Source organism: Microcebus murinus, chromosome 13 (assembly GCF_040939455.1).
Source record: "Microcebus murinus isolate Inina chromosome 13, M.murinus_Inina_mat1.0, whole genome shotgun sequence".
NCBI classification, from domain to species: Eukaryota; Metazoa; Chordata; class Mammalia; order Primates; family Cheirogaleidae; genus Microcebus; species Microcebus murinus.
The window spans coordinates 50985602-51008279 of NC_134116.1; the positions used below are offsets into that span (position 1 = coordinate 50985602).

Genomic DNA, 22678 nt, shown 5'->3' on the forward strand with positions numbered 1-22678 from the left:
ACCATACTTGGGGGTAACAAGGCAAGGGTGTCTTTTGTCTCCTTTCACCACTCCTATTCAATATTATACTGCAAGTCCTAGCTAATACAATAAGACAAGAAAAACAAAAGGTGTACAGATTGAGAAGGAAAAAATAAAACTATTCACAGATGAAATGGTTGTCAATGTAGAAAATCCTCCCCAAATTGACAAAAAACAAACCTCCTGGAACTAATAAGTAATTATAACAAAGTTTTAGGACATGTGGTCACTGAATAATAATAAAAAAACCAACTTATTTGTTTTCCCTTATACCAGCAATTGTAACAATTGTAACTTGAAATTAAAAATAGTATGTATATATATTCTAGCACCAAAAGGATATGTAGGTATTAATATAACAAAATACATACAAGATCTATATGAGGAAAATTATAAAATTGTGATGAAAGAAGTCAAAGAAGATCTAAAACAAAAGAAAGGCATTTTATTTTCATAGAAAGAATATCTCAATATTGTTAAGATGTCATTTCTTCCCAACTTGGTCTATAGTTTCAGCACAACCCCAATCAAAACTCCAGCAAGTTATTTTATGAATATTGACAAAATGACTTCAAAGTTTATGTAGAGAGGAAAAAGACACAAAATAGCCACTACAATGCTGAAGAAGAACTAAGTCAGAGGGGTCTGACATTACCTGGCTTCAAGACTTAGTTTAGTATAAAGCTACAGTAATCAAAGCATCGTGGTATTGGCAGAAAAAAAAAAAAAGTCAATAGAACAGAATAGCCCAGAAATAGGCTCACATAAATATAGTCAACTGATCTTTGACAAAGGAACAAAGGTAATTCAATGGAGAAAGAATAGTCTTTTAAAGAAAAGATGCTGAAACATGTACATACAAAAAAAAAAGTGTAGACACAGATTTCATATTTTTCACAGAAACTAACTCAAAATGTATCACAGACCTAAATGTAAAACACAAGACTATACATTTTATAGAAGATAACATAAGAGAAAGCCTATGTGATCTTGGGTTCAGGGATGAGTTTTTAGACACAAAACTAAAAGCACTGTCTATGAAAGAAAAAATTGGTAAGTTGGACTTCATTAAACTTAAAAACTTTGAGTTTGATAGAATGAATAATATTTGATACCATAAAAAGTGACTATAGTCCGCAATAAGTTATGGTATACTTTAAAATGTCTAAAAAAGTAGAATTAGAGTGTTCCTATCAGAAAGAAATGATAAATGCTTGAGGTATTGGGATACCTCAATTACCCTGATTTGATTATTACACATTGTATGCCTGTATCAAAACATCATGTGTACTCTATAAATAGATACAACTATCATGTGTCGATAATTAAAAATTAAAAAAATTAAAGATTAAAAACTTCTCTAATAAACATATAAGAGAATGGAAAGACAAGTTACAGACTGGGAGAATATGTTTTCAAAACACATATAAAGGACTTTTATCTAAATGATACAAAAACTTTTAACAATAAGAAAATAAACAACTCAGTTAAAAAATGTGAACAGACACCCAGTAACAATGACTTACAGATGGCTAATAAACATATGAAAAGATGTTGAATGGGCCAAAATATGTTATTCTGGCATATTGTCTATTTAAGTTAAAGACACTTGAAAAACAGCAAATGCAAAAAGATCACTTTGATCCCTGTGTTGTTTCTTAAGAGCACAAGATGAAATTCTTTTGTAAAAGATGACCTTCCTATACCAGAAAGATGCAGCATCCTTATCTTCAATGATGAGAAGTCAAAATCACCAAGAGAATTGTGCACGGACCTTGTTAAAAATAATTCTTTTAAGCTTTCCCACCTAATTTAGTTGCTTCTTTAGAACTAACTATTCTTTGTGCCTTGCAGTATAGAAGTAACTGACTCTAAGGGTCTTCACTTCTTTGATGGCTCCCAGGCCACGTAAAACTTGCACTATTTTCTCCTTTTATTTTGTCTTATGTCAGTTTAATTCTGGGACCCAGCTGAGGTCCTAAGAAGAATGGAGGTAGAGAGTTTTTACATCTCTACAATACTCAATGTCATATGTCATTAGAGAATTGCACACTAAAACAATGAAACACTGCTGCATACATACTAGAATGACTAAAATCCAAAACATTGACACCACCAAATACTGGTGAGGATAATACAGCCCTCATTCATTGCTAGTGAGAATGCAAAACGGTACATCTGCTTTGGAAGACTGGCAATTAACAAAGCTACACATAGAACAAACCATCCAGTAATCACGCTCCTGAGTATTTACTCAAATGACTTGAAAACTTATGTCGATGCAAAAGCCTACATAAAAATGTTTATAGCAGTTTCATTTATAATTGCCAAAGCTTGGAGGTAACCAAAATGTCTTTTAATAGGTGAATGGAGAAACAGTGGTATATCTATGCAATGGCATATTATTCAATATTAAAACTGATCTCTTAAGCAAAGGCAAGACAGGGAAAAACCTTAAATTCATGTTGCTAAGTGAAAGAACCCAGACGGGCATGGCTAAATATTGTACAGTTCCAACTATTTGATGTTCTGTAAAAGACAAAATTATAGAGACAGGAAAAAGATCAGTGGTTGCCAGGAGTCTGGGGAGAGGAAAAAAGGAATGGATGAATAGGTAAGTGGGACACAATTTTTTAGGGTGGTGAAACTATTCTGCATGACATTGTAGTGGGAATAAATACCATCATTAGTTTGTCAAAACACATAGAGCTATAGAACATAAAGAGTGAACATTAATATAAGTTACGGACAATAATAATGTGTCAATAGTGGTACATCATTTGTAACAAATGTACCACACTAATGTACAATGCTAGTAATAGAGGAATTTCATGTGTGGAGGGAAAGGTATATGGGAACTCTTTATTTTCTGATCATCTTTTTTCTGTAAGTCTAAAACTGCTCTGACAAATAGTCTGTGAATTTTTAAAAATGTTAAGGGTTAAGAAAATTTTAAAATTAATGTATTTGATATGTTTGTATTAATGATCTAGGTATGCTCACTTTCTAAGCATTTACTCTGATTTGAATCATTCCTGTGAAAAATACTTGCTAATAAGTCAATGCTCTAAAATAATGCTTTAGTTATATAGCTTTTGTTCGACAGTATTGGACTCCAGCCAGTTTTCTGAAACTACCCCCAAACAAGAATATTTTTATAATTTTTGACATACATTACAAAATGGTTTTTCTAGAAGATTTTACTGGTTTTCATGTACCTGTAGTGCATATGAAAGTACCAGTCTCATTGCAACCCTGCCATGATTAGGTGTTCTTGGCTAGAGTGTTTTTGTTTGGTGGAGAGGGCTGGTATATTTGGTGAAAAATATCTTGTATTTTTTGATATCTTTGATCACCAAAGAGCTTAGGTTTTTTTTAATATATTTATATTCTAGTTGTATTTCTTCCTTTGCAAATTGTTTATTCTAGTTTTTTTTTTCCATTTACCGATTGTGAATGTATTTTTTCTAATCTATAAACAATGAAAGGAATTAATATACGTTTATTATAAAGAGCATCGAGCTGTTTTAAGTCTTTTATGGTAAAAGTGGGCAGTATAAATAAATAGAGCTTTGAACAATACAATAGTTAATGTAATAAGCTAAACTTTTACTACAATGCAAAAATGCTTTTCATATAGGAGTTTCTATTTCAAAAGAAATATGTTAAAAATATAATTCAGAGAAAATCTGTGATAACATGGTAGAAAGGAGCTTATTGTAATTATAGAAGTCCACATTATTTAAAGCATTTTCTTGGTCATTTAATGTTTCAACTCTCATTATCATTTTAAAATGAAAATTGAGCAATTTAAATTGTTTTTATATATGAATGGCATAAGTATTAAATATTACCTAATATCTAATTTACCTAATACCAACTGATTTCTATGTTTAAAACTATGAAAATTTTGTTATAGTATTGATTATAACTATTACATAAGCATCTTGTATTATTTATTTCAAGATTTTCATTGTCATTCATGTTGGAGTGATACCCAGTCTCTTTGAAAACTTTCATCAGCACAGTGATTATTTAAAAATACACACATCAGAAAAGATTATTCATTCTATAACAGTGGTTGGTTTCACTTGTGAATATGTACCAGCATATTGACTTTTGAGCTTCCTATCTGAGCAATTATGATATAGTCTTTGTCAATATGTCTTCACACATCTATTTTCATGTGGCTAACTTTAACATATTTTTAGAGATGCTATTTCATGCATACATAATCATTTTATTCTGCAAAGGATTTGAGATGGGAAATGATGTTATTAAAATACACTTGTGTAAATCATTTGAAGGTTAAACTTTATAGATATTTTTCCCTTCAACATATTGGTATAATATTTTGTCAGAAATAATCTATCAGAAATACATAAAGATTTGTTGTTTGATATGATTCAGGGTGCATTTTGTTTATTTTATAGATAAAACAATAGAAAGAATGTCATACTCTTAAAACTAGATGTGATCTTAGGGGAGAAGGTACCTGTTTTTCAGAGGCTTTCCAGGCTAGAATTAGCAGGTTATAGGGCTTTAATATTTTAAATTATGTTAGTGTTCTTTTGTTGTCTTACAGCCAGTTTTTTCCACTATATTTTTGAGAACTTTGTTTCTTTTGGTGAGTAATAATAAACTAGATTAAATAAAGGTTTTTGTAGAGGACTTATATATTATACTGGTTAAGGGCTTTGTATTCACACAGACATAGGTTTAAATCTTTGTTCCACCAGATAGTACCTATGTGATCCAAGCTGTATGATTTGTTTAAATCTCCTCTCCTCTCCTCTCCTCTCCTCTCCTCTCCTCTCCTCTCCTCTCCTCCCCTCCCCTCCCCTCCCCTCCCCTCCCCTCCCCTCCCCTCCCCTCCCCTCCCCTCCCCTCCCCTCCTCTTCCCTAGGGTCTCCTTTTGTTGCTCAGGCTGGCCTTGAACTCCTGTGCTCAAGGAATCCTCCCACCTCAGCCTCCCCAGTACCCAGTAGCTGGGTCTATAGGCACACTACTGAGCTCCACTTTCTGTTTTCTTCTCATAATGGATGTAATACTAGTCTCTTCCTTTTAGGGATGCATGTTAGATGTTTTAAGCACTTAACATGTGTTTTATTATTTGGCTAGTCTATGTCTCATGGTAAGTGCCAAACAAGAATTGCTGCTGTTACCCTCAGCATTAGTATTATTCACAAATTGGGGTAGATAGAATCTTCATGGGCCATTACAAGATTCTCAGAATTTTGTCATGTTTCTGGTGTTCACCAATGTCTGCAACATCTAAAGAGTCAGTGCTGTTTTGATACTTGCTTAAATTAAAGCACCACAATAATGGGGAGGAGAGTTACTAATTTGACAATATTCTTAAGATATGGAAGTTTCATTATTTAAAGAGTGAGGAATTATAGTTCTTTGGATTCTGAATCGCACTAAGAAGATACTTAATTTTTATTTTAAGAATTTTCTTCATGTGACTAAGACAATGGAATATTCTTTAAATGTCATCCACGTTCGTGCTGACTGAATACTTTAAAAATATTCTAAAACCTTGCATTGTAGCTACACGGGAGTATTGCTCCAGACTGACAACTAGGCCATGATTTATTACAGGATCTGCTTTTAACATTATTTTGTCTGGAATGAACAGAGTGGTTGGAGAAACTCCATCCATCTTTTTGTTTATTTGACATTTATGCCACATTAAATGTACCTTAAAGGAACAATACATAAATAAGAAATTCTATTTAACAATGATGATTACTCATCAGTAACATAAATCTCTTGACAATAATACAAAAAGAATCCTGTCAAACAATGTCTATTAAAATTTAAATAATGCATATTTCTTAACCTGAACAAAGTTTTATAGCAAATATTTTAGTTTCGTTTTCTTTTGAAGATTTAATATTACAAGTGTGATTAAGTTCTTCATTTTCAACAAAATTATTTTTCAGGTTTTACTTGTTCTAGCCCAGTCACTGATTATGATATGAGTAGAAATTGAATGTGCCTTTTTTAGTTAATGTTTATTAAAGAAATGAAAAGATACTGAGAAAATAAAGATACATTTTGTGCTTTCATGCTTTTGGAAGAATTATTATTTTTTTAAGTAATTTGGAAGAGTGAGGGAGAGAATAGACTAGTTAAGGTAGGAGAAATAACTTGGCAGCACTGTGAAATTTTTTCTCAGAATATTATAACATGAATGAAGAATCTCTGCCCTAGGGTTTAAAGCTGAATAGTAGTGTATAAATTAGACATCATTCATTATCAACAAAAAATTTCTTATCTTTTTTTTTTTTTTTTTTTTTTTTTTTGAGACAGAGTCTCGCTTTGTTGCGCAGGCTAGAGTGAGTGCCGTGGCGTCAGCCTAGCTCACAGCAACCTCAAACTCCTGGGCTCGAGTGATCCTTCTGCCTCAGCCTCCCAGGTAGCTGGGACTACAGGCATGCGCCACCATGCCCGGCTAATTTTTTATATATATATCAGTTGGCCAATTAATTTCTTTCTATTTATAGTAGAGACGGGGTCTCGCTCTTGCTCAGGCTGGTTTTGAACTCCTGACCTTGAGCAATCCGCCTGCCTCAGCCTCCCAAGAGCTAAGATTACAGGCGTGAGCCACAGCGCCCGGCCAAAATTTCTTATCTTAACTGCTTATTTATTAGGCTTAGTCTCAAATTTATTTATCTGGAATTTTGATTTTTTTATTTAGTCTTACAATTATTAAATACAGACTTTGGATTGATGGGAGAATAGTGCATCCATTTACTATTCAATGAGCATGCTTTTTAATATTAGACAGTTACCACTATGCCACTTGCTAACCAGTTGATGTTTTCAGGAAGACAAACCATGATAGCACATTCCTCCCTAAATTAGTGTTTAGCTTTATAATTGTCCCCAAATAACTTGAATCTGTGTTTGACTTGGGTACTTAACATTTATTAAACTAGTATACACTACAAACTATATTGTGTTCCAGGTTTCTAATTCTAAATTCTTATTGCTCATGAGTAGAGATCAAGATTGATTCAGTTAGTTGTTCCATCTTAGAGATTTCTTGGTATCGTTAATCCTAGCAGTTGTGGGCTGTTTAGCTACATAACAAATACTACTGGAAAACTCTTTCCAGGCTTTACAAATTATAGAGTTAGATGGTGCTTGTCTTAGTCAACATTTCACACAGGCCATTTATCTAGTTTCTCATGAGAGGAGCATAGTAAGAATGGAGTAGACTGCTCACACTCAGTCCACTGTAGGAAAAGTACTTCCCAAGTAATTGCCTTAAGGAGAGAGGAGAATAAAGGATCTTCCTTACTAGGATACCTTTTAACAAAAGAGAAGACTGCTATTGTGCTAACTTTTGGTTCTTTTACAAGACAAAAAACTATTTTATTTGTGAAAGTTTGTTGCTTTCATTCTGGCCTTATCTATTTAAGATGATAGTATGAATGAAATTATAGCATGTAAGGAGGAGACTTTTACAAATTGGATTGACATTCATAGGTTTGTATGTAAAAGCTAAAACCCATAGAAAGATTCTAACTAACCCAAGCACACAAAAATAACTGTGACCTGTGATTATAACTAGGTTTCTTCAGTTTTATTCTAGTCTTTTTTAGTTAGACTTCATTATGTCTACTAACATTTCAGTGTACTATAATGTATACTTAAATATTTTTGAAGTAAAAAGTGAATTTAGAATTCCTTTTCTATGTTCAATTCCATTTTCTTATTTTGTGTGAAAACTAAGGTCTAGTAACTTGCCTAAGGCTTTTAACTAGGTTAAAGATACAGTTTAACATTACCAGGTCATTCAAACATGTTAGTGGCAATTTGTCTAGCTAGTAATGGAGTCATATTTTTGAAGTGTGCATTCTAAAAATACCCAGCTGGATGTTGTGGAATTCCTTTCAAGCAAAGTACCAAACAATGGACTAAGTGTTCATATTCAGTCTGTTCTTAAAGTACCAGGAATTATTCTTTGAGTCACATGTTGAGTAGGTTGGTGTGTCATTTGAACCTATTATACATGTAATCATGTAAAAGCGAGGCTGCTCAATGGGTGGGTTGCTCAATGTTTCCAAGGTTTCCAAGATAGTTTTTCCATCAGTAAGTAGTGAGTATGTTAATATGTGTAATGGCACAGAAATCTCTCATTCTTTCACTGGATAGAATGTTGGATATCAACAGTTATTTGGTATTTATCTAATAGTGATATATATTTAGTAATATTGAATTTTTTTAAATATTAGTTATGGCAGTTTATGTATTTATTTATTTGGGAGCTTTTTTTAAAGTGGGAAATTGCTGGAAATAAAGCAAGTAAATAGGGTTGTGTCCAATTAGGTATGTCATGAATTTCCAGCTCTAAATTAAATTCTGGTAGAGAACAGTGATTTTTTTTTAATCCTTTATATGTATATCTGCTCTGAGTGATTACTTAATGGTAGGGAATGCTACCAGATTATCTGTCATCCTGTGTTCATACCACTTCCCCCTGACCAATACTCCCTACCCCCAGTCACTACATAAAATTCACGCTAACTTTTGTAATTGCTCAGGTTTTACCTTGACTCCCTCTCCCTCTGATTACATTCCTTGGCCATTTCAGATTAGGATTGGTCAACCCTAGTCATCTTCTCAAGCCTGAATTATTTTTTCTTTCTACATACCTGTTTGGATACATTTGTTCAACTAATTAGCTTTGGGAATGAAGACCTCACAAGTTGGTGCTCCTAAATCAGTTTATTCCTCCAAGGTCTAACCATGCATTTTCAATAAGGGCAATGTCATCCTAAAGGGATAAAAATTTGGTCATTGAGGAGTAAAAGTGTCTTACTTATCTCACTGGTTTTTAGGTGTAAAGCATAGGTGTGCATATGGTACATAGACATAAATGCAGTACCTCCTTGGTTGTAAAATTTCAAAGGTGCAATTAGGAAAAAAAATGCCTAAATAGTTCCTTAAAGGACAACAATGAAAAAAAATAATGAAAGCACTGTTCTACACATAGGTAAGCAAATTTACATTCTTTCAGGATATTTCTACGTGGATATTATTAGTGCTTTAAACTTACCTTGTTCAGAATTGAAACAACTATCTTCTTTGCTCACACCACCCAAATCTATTTCTCATCCTTTCAGACTTGTGGAAATTAACAGCATCACCTGGATTTCCAGGCCCGTTGGTTTCCATTATCTCCATTCCCAGGCTATAACCTCAGTGTAGGCTGCCCTCTTTCCCTGCCTGGATTATTGCCATAGTTTTTTAAATTACTCTTCATGCTTCTGTTACTACCCTTGTTCTAATCTTTTATCCACACTGCACTGGAGGGAGCTTTCTAATATGTATATCTGGTCATCTCTCATCCAGCTTAAAAACATCCATTGCTTCAGAATCAAATCCTATTTCCATTGCATGACATACCTTTCTTTTTATTTTCTGGTCTCTTCAGATTTCTATCTTTACACTGTCCCTACTTGCCTTCCCTAACACATATACACTCTTATTTTGGAGTCACTCAGCCTCCTCAGATGTGCCATATCCTTCCTCATCTGTAGCGCTTTTCATATGCTGCTGCACGTGCCTGTCATACTGCACTTTTCAATTTTCTCCTTCCCTTCCCTAACCCCACACAAATTTTCTGTCTTCAAAGGTTCAGTTCCAATGTCACATCCTTGTAGATGTACTTTGTGATTATTTTTACTACACTCTTTTTCACACTAGGGCAAATGAATATTTTCATTTGTTTTTTTTTATTTTTTTATTTTTTTACTGAGCAGCTTCTTGAAGAAAGACTCTTGTTTTATTTGTTGTTATATCTCCAACTACTATAATATCTATCTAGTAGGCATTCTATAAATATGTGCAAAATGATAGATGGATGAATGCCCAGGGTTTTAAATCTATTACATAGACTTTCAGTTTATTCTATTTTTCTAGGCATTTCATCATATATTTCCCCATAAAAAATTGCATACTAGATTTGATTAAATTTATCCCTTTGTTATAAATATTAATGATTTTAACCAAAGAAGAAGTAAAAAGTACTTTTTCAACTACTTAAATATTTGTTTTTCAAAAGTGAAATTAACTAATTTATAACTTTTATTTCTTATCTACAAAATATAGTATTAACATTATTTAAGTGGGCAGATTATCGACATACTTTTTTGACTTTGTGTTTTCTCTCCCTCTCGTTCTATTTAGCTAAAGGACACAAAATCAGCAGATCAGAAAACAACACTACTTCATTTCCTGGTAGAAATATGTGAAGAAAAGTACCCTGATATCCTGAATTTTGTGGATGATTTGGGACATTTAGACAAAGCTAGTAAAGGTTTGTACTTTTATTCAGTTCTAAAAGACAGAAAATAATGCATTGAGTTTGTACATCCTTTCTACTTTGTCACAGTGTTTTCATATTGAATATTTCATTTTAAAAATAAAGTTGTAGGGTATTTATTTTATGAGTTTTCATGATTGGAGCTGTGAGTTTCATTTGTTTGGTTAGATAATGAGGCCTTATATTTGAAAACACTTTTTTTGTAGTTTAAACCTATGGGTGCCTCATGGCCCCACTCTCTGCTCCTAAACCTCCTCCACTGTGGCCAGGGTGATGCTCCCTTGATTCAGTGTCATTCACAAACACTGACTGACTACTGTGTACCTGAGCCCAAGACTCAATATTTCATACAAACACATGCACCCAACAAAAGAAAGCATAACATACTTTTATCTCAGGCACCCACAGGGATCACTTACCTATCACTTGAGCTAAGGCTATTACAACCTCCAGGCAAGTTGTGACTTCAGTGACCTCACAAACAATCCTTTGAACTCCATCCACCCATACTTTAAGTTCCATGGTGCACCAGCCATTCACAAAAGGACTCTGAGAATGGTCATCAGGGTATCAGGTCATGTCTCTGGCTACAGGAACATGGATGGAGAAGGCAATCATTGTCCCGCTTTAGCCACCATTTCCAAATCTATCTCTGCCCACCTTGTAGGTGGAGCTCTCTTTCTTTGTCCTAGTAGATACCAAACTGCCAGAGTTTTGATTCACCCCTTCTTAGTGCCCAAATTGCTAACCTGGTTCTAGTCCATACTGTGGCCTCAGTTGTAAAAGGTCATAGAAAGGATAGGACCTATTATTAGTACTTGATTATAATATGATTTAAATATAATTTTTTGGCACCTTAAGAATCCAATTTTCATTTCACATTGATTCTATAGAAACAACTTTACTTGGCTACAAGCAATCAATTTATAAATGCATTTTAGAAAACAACTCATTTGGAATGGTGGAGTATCTTCTTTTTGTATTGACCACTACTCATTGATATTGTCATCTTATTTTTACAATCTCATTATTTCCTTTTTAATATTGGACTTTGTCAACTTAAAGTAGGACTTTTTTTTCATATAAGAGTGAATATTTTTTCTTGAAAAATATAATTATTTCCTGCTCCCTTTAAATTGTTGTTCTATAAAATGGGGATTGTAGCACTTGATCAGCAAAGAGAAATGTGATTGGATGAGATGTTTTTTGAAACTGTTCTGAGATGTATGATTCTTTGAAATATATATTTCATACAGCTTTTGGGGGAAAAAGTTGGAAATAATTAGTCTGGATTTTTTATTAATAAGATCAAAAATAAGCTTCTTTATTTTTCACTACTAAATCTTAATGTTCTAATGATAATGAATTACTTACGTTGTCCCTGTGCTATTTTAAAATATCCTTGATATAAGAAGAACATGTGTATATATATCATAGATGTTTTAATGGAATTTAAGAAACAAAAATAATTGAAATTATTACAATAATTATTTTGTATTGAACCATGTGGGATAGGTCAGAAAGGCGTTGAAATGAATGGGGTAAAAACATTCAACTTGGTAATGTCCAAAATAGCTTTTAACTGATTGGTTCATTTACTGAGGAAAATCAAGTTTCCTAAAGTGAGAATTCTACAATTTTGGAATATTTGAGCAAATATTATGAAAACAAAATTGAAAATGGGTGTTCTTGATGGATGTTAAGTTTGATAAGTAACAGAGTAGTGGATGAAAAAGTGGTAAAAATTGCCTTGAAATACAGAGGGTGTTCTTTTTCTGGGAAAAAGATGGTTGAGTCATAGATTATATCAACATTAGGACTTTAACAAGAATTAAAGCAGTGCAAGTATTTTTAGATAATGACAGTTTGCAAATGATCAGTGCACTATTTTTCATACTAGTTCTAAAACTGAACACTTCTAAAACCGAACAGTAAGCTGGAACATACTTTGCTTTAGATGTATTTTTTAGTGTAGAATTTATTTTCTAGCAGTTTTTACTATAACTTCAGTTTTTGAAATATTTATCTATGTTGACTCATTTGATTATACTTAAAATTCTGTATAAATATTATATTTTGCTTTTTAAAAATATTTAACTTTCATAAGGACTTGCAGAGTTGTAAGTTGGTAATTTGATTCTTCTGTTTGTTTTCTTTTTTGGTGTTTCAGCAGAGCGTTCTGGGGCCTTGGGGGTTTCTGGTTTCCATCTGTTACAGTGGAGGCTGGCGTATGTGTATGGGTCACCAGATACCGTTAATATGTTTCTCACGGAGCAGCCAACTTCATATTTAAAATAGAAAAGCCATCACTGAGATATTTTTTATAATGTAGGTGATTATGGAGCAGAATTTCTTTTTCTGATTATATTGCTCTATTAATGAATGAGATATTTAGGAGTAAAGTGTTTTGGATAAAATAGGTCTATGTTTGCTTTGGAGAATTTCAGTGTTTTTATATATCTTCATTTAAAAATTTCCAGATTTGAAGTCTCCTCAGTGAGCTATCACATGAATTAAAAAGTACCTTTGTTTTTGAGACATAACAAATCCTGGTCATTAGGCACTCCTAGATCAGCAGGGGGCACTTTCATTGCATCTAAGGAGCTTACCTGTATGACAATTTTCAAAAATCTACTTCATTAGGACTGCTTCTTTTCTAAGAGATAATAGCTTACAGCTTTTCTGTTGCATTTCAGTGAAAATATTTTGGGGTCATTATCGCATTTCTGTATACCACTGTAATATTTCTTTCTCTTATGGACTTCTAGGGGTAGATTCATTTTTCTTTTCTCTAAACAGTTAAAATTGACTCTAATCTTTAAAAGTTTTATTGGTTACTTCTCAATAATCTGTTTCATTATAAAATTGGAATGCTATTTTGTTAATGATTAGAAAATATGACACATTGACTTTTTGTTTATTTGGGGTGGTATATTAAAATAAAACTTAGGTAGTTTTACAGCATCACCTTAGCACTTTTTAGGTTTCTAGTAGTTCTACCATATATTTCCATTCTTCCCTAATCAACTCTGAATTCTAGAAATGCCATGCTAGTCTAGTCTGTAATTCATTTATTCACACATTTATTTAATAAGCCTATGTTGAGGGATTACTCTGTGTCAGGCATTGTGTTCTTGTCTTGCTGTTGGTCCAAGGTGTAATTTCTGTGTCTTAGTGCAACTCAGTCTACCTTGCTCACATCTGGCTTCTGGTCCCACATGGCTCTTGCCTCTTACTCTCAATATCCTTTACTTCCTCCGTGCAGTCTGTGTATATTGCTTTTGTTATTTGCCTAATACTGAGTCTTTTATTCTTCCTATGTCTTCTCCTTAAATGATCTCTTTAATTCTCAAGGATTTAACTACCAGCATTACATTAATGACTTACACCTAAAATCCCAGACTTTCCTTCTAAGATCCACACTTGTATATCCAGCAGGTCTTGCCACTTCCATTGCATCTCAAATAGGTATTAGAATCGTATTTTGCCATAAAATGGGACTGATGATTCTTACAGCCTTAACTTTATCTTCTAAATTTTATTTACTTGAGAAAATCCTTCTTGGCTTCCTTTCTTTTCTCTCAGTTTGTCATGTCTCTTTATAGCCTTCAACACCTCCACTCAGAGCTGCATGTTGGATTCTGCCTAAGTTAAATCTATGGGAAGTGGCAGCTGTGATGTAGAACCTTGTCTAGTTTTCTCCTTCATCAAGGAACTTAAAAGTAAATGTCACCCTCTCTTGTGTACTTTTTCCTGATGCCTACTGGGAACCTCATCTAAATTTCAGCATATTATACTCTTTCTTTAAGAATAAACTCATAGCTGTCCCAGAAATACTTATACCAGCACTTAAGAACTGCTGCTCTAGACCAAGGATTATCCCTGGGACTGCTAGGAATAGAATTCACTTCTAGAAAAAGAGCAATATAATATGCAGTGTATTATCAGAGTGGATTCAATGATTGCCTGTTTTTAATTTTGCCACTCTTTTTTCCTGTTTCTATACTTTTAGCTTTCAGGATCATTCTTTTATAACCTAGATTTGATTATTTCTTATCTCCTCCATTTTATATACTTCTTTCTGATTTTAAGACTCTATTTATATGGTTTTCAGTTAGCAATTCCTTGATTTGACCCAAATATTTGTCTGCTCAACTACATCTCCTGTTTTCCGGTTCCTCATGCATTTTCAACACTTTATGATAAATGCCTTACTAAATACCAAATGTTTATCTTTTATTCACCTACTGTGAGTGCTTAGAACACTTAATTTCCAGGTGGCTGCCACCTAGAAACCACATAGTGTTTGAAAATTTCAAATTCATCTGCTGTAACCAGCAGACATGTTAACCTCCTTATCACTATAGCCTTCCAAAAATGCCAATTAAAATTTAGTTGTTTGATATGTCTTTTGAATATTCAGTATCAGTTATTGATACAATTGCACTTTATATCCCCTGCAGCAGAGTCGACAACATAGCTAAAATTGTGTTATTTTGAACCACTACATCATAGAGGTTGTAGGTTGGAGCCTCGTAACTTGTATGAGATAAATTAATTCAGCTGGTGTTTCAAATCAATGGTAGGATATTAGAGTTTTATGAAAAGATACTTTAGTTTACACATTTCTGCCTATATGATGGAGTAAAGGCACATTGAGAGGGCACATTGTTGGTTGTGGAAGTATTTATGATAAAATAATTTAGTTATGGAAGACAAACATATGGGATATTGCTTTTATTGAATTCTCAATAAAGAACACAAAAATGTATTCTAACTATTATGGACAATGTTGCGTCTTTCATAAATTCCTATGTTGAAGCCCTAACTCCCAGTATCTCACAATCTGAATATATTTGGAGATGGGGCCTCTAAGGAGATGATTAGTTAAAATGAAGCTTTTAGGGTAGGCCCTAATCCAGTCTGACTTGTGTCTGTATAAGAAGAGGACATTTTTAACTAACAGCCATTCAGGGATGGACTTGTACAAAGGACAGACCACATGAGGACACAATGAAAAGGTGGCCAACTGCAAGCCAAGGAGAGATCTCAGAAGAAACCAAACCCACTGACACTTTGGTCTTGGGATCTAGACTGTAAGATAATAAATTTCTGTTACTTAAGCCACTTAGTCTGTGGTATTTTGTCATGGCAGCCTTAGCAAACTATTATAATATACTAACTTAAGACATTTTTCTTTTTTGCTTAGAGTTCTTTGGCTGTAGAATAGAGTAGCCCATACTGAATGATTTTTTTACTTTATCAGATCAGTTGAAGTAGTAGTTGTAGACTTGCTGTGTTGTATGTTCACTAGTAATCGATTTAGGAATATCAAAACTTTTTCTATAAACCATGAATTATTGCATGATTTTAAATAATTATAAGTATGCCTCAATCCCTCTTTCAAATAGATATTAAATGTAAATTAGTACATGTATAAGGTTATATTAAAGCATTCTAAATAAATATATTCATGAAAATTCACATTTAATTTCAGAGTTAGATCTGTCGCATTTCCTAGATTTTGTTTTAGAATGCGTTTATTTACGCTGTAGTACTAAGTTTTTGTTTTGTCTTTTTCTTTTACTCACTGTATCCATGTGTATATTTCTTTCCTACTTATCCCTATTTTGCTAATATGATAGTTGTAATTTTAATATAAACAGGTAACTGATAAAAGTAATACTCTGAATTTTTTGTTGACACTTTTCTAAAAGGGAGGCATAGGTAGGTGGTTATACTATTTTTTTCATTATCCAATGGAAATAATGAAAACATTTGATATCTCTACACTGTGTAGCACTGGTTCTATAGATAGACCATGGACTAAAAGCTATATCTAGAAAGCTAGCCTCTGACTTCTATATCATTATGTCTCTATATCTAATTTGATTATCTGTAGCCATCTAATGGTTATATCAATAATTCTAAAATAATATTAAACCAAGCCAAATATAATAAAAGGTAAATTTATTTTTAAAATATAATTGGCACTGACTGATTAACACTATGGTGCTCACATGGTAGTAATGTTATCCAGGGATTAGGGGGTTGGGGTATGTGTCCTTTAGTTCGCACAACTAAAGGACACAGCATTGTGGAGGGGAAGGGCATGCCTCTAACCCTGGCTTGGGTGAGGCAAAGTCATAAAATGTAACCAAAATGTTTGTACCCTCATAATACCCCGAAATAAAAATTTCATATATATAATTTATATGTAAGTTTGCATATACTTACCAAAATGGTACAATATGTAAAATTTTATATTCAACAAATTAACACTTTTAACACAAAAAGATATGATGGAACATAAACATCCAAGATAATTATAGGATTTATGAAAAATATTTATAGTGCACCGCAGGCATGGTGTACTGGTAAGGGAGCACACATTTAAATCCTGCCAGTTTATTTCCAGGGATTATCTATATAGAATTGGCATCAAAACTTTAAATTGGAGACTTGGATATGAGGTTGTAAAGGTAATCATTTTATAGTGCAAATATAAACTATTTTGGAAAGCAGCAGAGTGGACTAGAGAGAGCATGGCCAAAATCACTGGAAGGATTAAGGATTCTGTAGACTGACATTGAAAAACACAGGGCATGGAGGAACTACTTGCAGCTAAAGATTGCTTTTTGAGATACTGAGCTAGGAACATTTTCTGAATCTGCTGTTGCTTGGGCTGATAGATGATGATGAAGAAGAAAACCACATCAGGAAGACCTCTATATCTTTTTGGAGGTTAACAGACTGAAAGTGGCATCAATACAGCATTAATCTTTTCAAGAAACTAACAGTTTACAGTGTTTGCAGATTTTTGGCTAGCTACTGATTTGAAGTAGCTACTTGAGCAGTTCTGTCAGTGTCATCTATGAACTGTAGTGAATATCAAGTAACAGGACAGTATTACTAGTGACAAGCAAGGTCTTAGCGCTTTCTTAAGCTGCTGGCTGTGAAATAGTATGTACTGCCCCTCAGTTTTACAATATGTAGTGGGAAATTACAGACAAGGTAGATGAAAGAAAATTTCAGAATAGTCCATTCTGAAGGATGGCTTAGCACATTGTATACTACAAAGAAACCTAACTAGTGGATGGGGCAAACACTTTTGACTGGGGCAATCTTATGACTCTCGTTGGTGGCAAGGTCGACATGTAACCAATGGGGGGGAAGAAGCATGAAGATAGTCAGATGCTGCAGGTGGAATTGCCAACTGTTCTCCAGAAACCAGACTGTATTTATGCTGCTGCAAAATGAGTAGTTCTATTAGTTTCCAAGGGCTGCCGTAACCAATTACCACTGGATTCCTTTAAACAACAGAAATTTATTCTCTCACATTTCAGGAGACCAGATGGCATGGTGTTAGTAGGTTTGGTTTCTTCTGAAGGGTCTCCTGGCTTATAGTGGCTGCCAGCAATGCTTAGTGTTCCTTGGCTTTTAGATGTATCACTCTAGTCTCTGTCTTCAACTTCTCATCCCTTTCTTCTCCATGTATCTCATTGTCCTCACCTCTGCTATGGACATCAGTCATTGGATGATTTCAGTCACAAAACAATTTCAATTAACAATTCATCTAAAGATCCTTAACTAAATCCGTCTGCAAAAGCAAGTCACATTCTGAGGTTCTAAGTGGATCTAAGTTTTGGGGGGATACTATTCAACCCACTGCAATCATCCCTGTAATCACTCCCATCATTACACGGAGATAGCACCATTTGAATTTTATGAAAGTTATGGGAAATCACACTAATAAGTGAATATCTGGAAAGCATTTATCATTAAATTGTGAAATGATTCAGTTTTTAAGGGTTATTATTGAAGAGCTTGTGAAATACTCTTTTCTTTTTTTACCATGTGAAAATGCTAATCTAGTTAAAATTGAAATTCATTTATGCCTCTGAATTTAAGAAAATTTTTATTGGCAGGTAATAATAACAACAATAACCCTAATAAATGACTTTAGTTGGCAAAATAAATAGGATCACAATTAGATTATAAAAATATTATACTATGGGAGAAACTGCTTTTTAGACCATAAACTCTAAAGCTAGATTTAACTGGGATTTAAATAACTGGGATTTAAACCCCAGCTTGCTAGAAGTATAATTTTAATCTCTTTTCTTACCTCCTGGGGTACAATAGTAGTATTTAACTCAGAGTTTTTTCCTTTTTTTTTTTTTTTTTTTTTTTTTTAAGAGACATAGTCTCTCTCACTCTGTTGCCCAGGCTAGAATGTTGTAGCGTTAGCTTAGCTCACAGCAACCCCAAACTCCTGGGCTCAAGCGGTCCTCCTGCCTCACCTTCCCAAGTAGCTGGGAGTACAGGCATGTGCCACCATGCCCGGCTAATTTTATTTATTTATTTATATGCTTATATATTCACACACTTTTTAGTTGTCTGGCTGATTTCTTTCTCTTTTTTTAGTAGAGACAGGGTCTCGAACTTCTGAGCTCAAATGATCCGCCTGCCTGGGCCTCCCAGAGTGCTAGGATTACAGGCGTGAGCCACCACGCCCAGCCTAACTCAGAGTTTTGTTTTAAGGATTAAAAAGGTTAAAATGTTTTAGGTCGTTAAATATGATATGTCCGATTTCTAATAAAAAATGTAGTTTATTATATCTCAAACAAGAAGCAGTACAATTAATCAAAGTATCCGCCTAAACTATTGACACAGTTTTGCCATCTTAATGGTAGCTTGTTTATGCTAGCAGCAAAGAAATCTGGAGAGTGTATGGCAATGAAATTGTGAAAGGTGTTTTCCACAGCTTGTTGAGAATTTAATATTTTTCCTTGCAAGAAGTTGTCTAAAGAAGTGGTAGTCAGTTGGTGCAAGGTCTGGATGAATACGGTGGATGACAGAGAGTTTCCAAGTCCAGCTGCTGTAGTTAGAGCAGCATTGTTTGTGCAACATGTGGTTGAGTGTTGTCTTACAAGAGGATTGTCCTGTCTCTGTTGACCATTCTTCACTGATTAGTCACAAGCATCCTCATCATTTCATCCAGTTTGTTGTAGTAGATACCCACTGTAATCTATTGACCAGGTTTCATGAAGCTATAGTGGATAATACGATAGCTGGACCACCAGACAGATACTAGTAACTTTTTTTGATGAATATTCAGTTTTAGACTATGTTTTGGCACTTCATCTTTTTCCAACCATTGGGCTGAATGCTTGCAGTTGTTAAAAAGAATCTATTTTTTATCACGTATAACAATATAGTATAGAAATGGTTTGCCTTTATGTTGTGACAGCAAAACAAGGCAGGCTTTGAGATGATTTCTCTTCTGATGTTAGTTTAATTCATGTGGTCCCATCTATCCAGTTTCTTTGCCCATTTGTTTCAAGTGGTTCAATATTATTGGAATAGTAATGTTAAACCTTGCTGCTAATTCCTGCATAGGTAGATATGGATTTGCTTCCCCTACAACTTTCAGTTCATCATCCACCTTGCTCTTAAGTTGCCAACGTGGCTCATTTTTAAGATCAAAATCACCAGAATGGAAGTTCTAAAACCATCGATGTACTGTGCGTTCATTAGCCACATCCTTCTCAAACACTTCGTTGATATTTTGAGCTATTTATGCTACATTGGTTCCATGACGGAACTCATATTTAAAAATAATCTGAATTTTTGATTTATCCATGGTTTCACAAAAATTGCTCTTAAAAAATTTGAAAGATAATAACAAGCTAAAACATACATTTGAAAGACTGAGGAGGTACCTTCACAATAAAAATAAAACAAGTAGTATCAAATTAAAATCTCAGAGATATCAACTGTCAAACTTAGTACTTAAGGAAATCAGGCATTTCATACTAAATAACCTAATGTGTTTTTAAAGCTTGAACAAGCACCTAGTGAACACTGTATAAATGGTCTATACATTTGTTGCTATTATTTTTCAGTGATTATTTTTGTTGACATACATCTGCCAGTTATAAATGGTATAGGTAAACATGAGCATGTGAATAATATGTGATTATAGAATTTTGATGTATATTGTCAGAAATTATTTGAACAGATTCTAACTGTATTACCTGAAACTTAGGTAAGCTTTAGAATATGCAGCCAGGTAAGCTTTAGAATATGCAGCCAGCCTTTTATAGGCTTGTTATTGAGAAATGCGTGTACTTGTCTAAAAATTAAAGAATAGTATATATACAGAAAATTGCACATATCATAAGTATGAAGCTCAATGCATTTTCACCAGTTGGACATACTAGCATAGGGAATGGAATTTGGAAAGAAGATTCTGTTTTTCTTCTGCTGCTTTAGCCTGAAACACTTTATTTTTATTTTATATTTTTAACTTTGACAAAAGATTACTTTTGGAAAAGAAACTCTAATACTAAGCAGCCTTTAAAAACAACTGATTTCCAGAAATTCTTCAACAACTCTGAGTTTATTTTTTTGGAGGTGTTTGTATATTATTTAAAAAAGAAATTTATCAGCTCAGAATTATTAAGGAATGCCATATTAATATATGAACTATTAATAACTTACAATAAGTGATCTAAGTGGTAGAAATATTACAAATGTTTATTTAGACTCATAAGAAAACCTAAGGACACTATGATCTTGGATAATCTTCCCGTCTGCTCAGAAGAGGTCATCTTTTAATTTAAATTTAAAATTGATCAGTGTTGAGACTCTTTTGCCGTGTAAACATGTCTATCACTATGTTTTCTCAGCAGATGTCTTTCATACTACATATTTTATGGAAAAAAGAACCAGTGCTCATTGATAGTTTTTGGTGCTTTGACCCTATAAGGAAAGGATTCTTTGAGTAAAGTTTATTGCACTCTTGCTGCTTGGCTGGCACTGTGCTACTGGGTATTTGTATTAGTAAGGATTGTGCTTGATAGGAAGAAAATTAAAAAATCAACAAAGTTGGCTTACATAAGATTCATCCATTCATTGTTTCAGTATTCATTTATGGAGTACCTCTTCTATCCCAGGAACTCAGAGCCATGAACACAAAAGTCTCTGTTGTCTTGAAGTTTACATTTTAGGTGATGGATATAGAACCTAAACCAAAGAAGGAAGTCAATGTATGTTTTTTTGTGTGTTTTGTTTTGTTTTGCAGTTTTAGATTGAGTGGTCAGAAAAGGCCCCTTAGAGATGATGACCTTTGAGCAAAAACCTAAAGGAGGTGTGGGGATCCACAGTATATTGTTGTTTGAGGGAAACACTTTTAGGCAGAGGGAAGAGCAAGTGTAGAGACCCCAAGAGTGGAAGTGAGGCTGGAGCAGAGTGAGGGTGGGAAGTATCATAGGAGATAAGGTCAGAAAAGTAACAGATCCTACAAGGCATTATTGGCCATTGTAAGAATTTGACTTTGCTCTAAGATGAGGAGCCCTTGGAAAGTTTTGAGCAGAAGAGCAACATCTGGCTTAAATTTTTAAAGGATTGCTTTGGCTGCTATGTTAAGAAAAAAAATGTAGAGGAACAATGGCAGAATCAGTGAAAACACTCAAATGTTAAAATAATACAGAGGAGTGATAATATTGGCTTGGATCAGGAAGAGTAGCAAGGGTGGTGAGAAATATTTAGAAAATGAATGTATTTTGAAGTTAGAACCAACAGGATGTGCTCTATGATTAGATATGTGGGATATGAGAGAGCAGAGTTGTAAAACCAATCATTTACTGACATGTAGGAACAAATTCAACAAGGAAGATAAGTTCTAATTTGAAAATGTGAGTTTAAGATGCCTATGCCTACTAAACATCAAGGAAAGATCTCCAGTACACCCTTGCATTTCAGGAGAATGATTTAGACCTGAGAAGAAAATTGGAATTTTTCAAGTCTGAATTTATGTAGTCCAGCACTTGTGAGGCTGACCTGGTCTCCAGTAGCCACACATGAGCACTAGTAATTACCCTGAAATGCAGTAAATAGCAGAAATATTGTCCTCCTATATATATATATATGTACACAAAAATTTATACTGAGGGAACATTTTGAATATTGTTACAAACATCTCTGTTATGCACCTCTTTTTATTTGCTATTTACTATGTTCTTGAGCATCTTGCATGTCTAAAGGAATTCCCAACTTCTTACAGGTAAACATGATTTATTTTAGATGAGTTTCTCCCACTAATACAGTTTTCTCTTCTAAAAAGCTTCTTTGCCTTTAAAACGCTCTTCATAGTTGTAGAGTGCAAGGGTGCCTCTTTCTCCTCAGAGTGGCTAAAATGGTTCAGCGGAACTGACTAGAGGCCTTTAATGAGTTGTACTCACCATTTTCTCCAGTTACCTTCTACCTTTGCTTTTTCTAGGTTCCATAGCAAATATAGGCATTTATTTT

General features: G+C 33.8%; 1 protein-coding gene across 3 annotated transcripts in view; it reads left to right on the plus strand.

Moving 5' to 3' along the window:
- DIAPH3 (diaphanous related formin 3) overlaps positions 1 to 22678 on the plus strand; it is a 467480-nt gene that overhangs the window by 263490 nt on the left and 181312 nt on the right. For all 3 annotated transcript variants that reach the window (XM_076009404.1, XM_076009403.1, XM_076009405.1), the window contains one exon: positions 10228 to 10357. In XM_076009404.1, coding sequence (XP_075865519.1) covers positions 10228 to 10357 — 130 coding nt within the window. The remainder of the gene's footprint in view (positions 1 to 10227; positions 10358 to 22678) is intronic.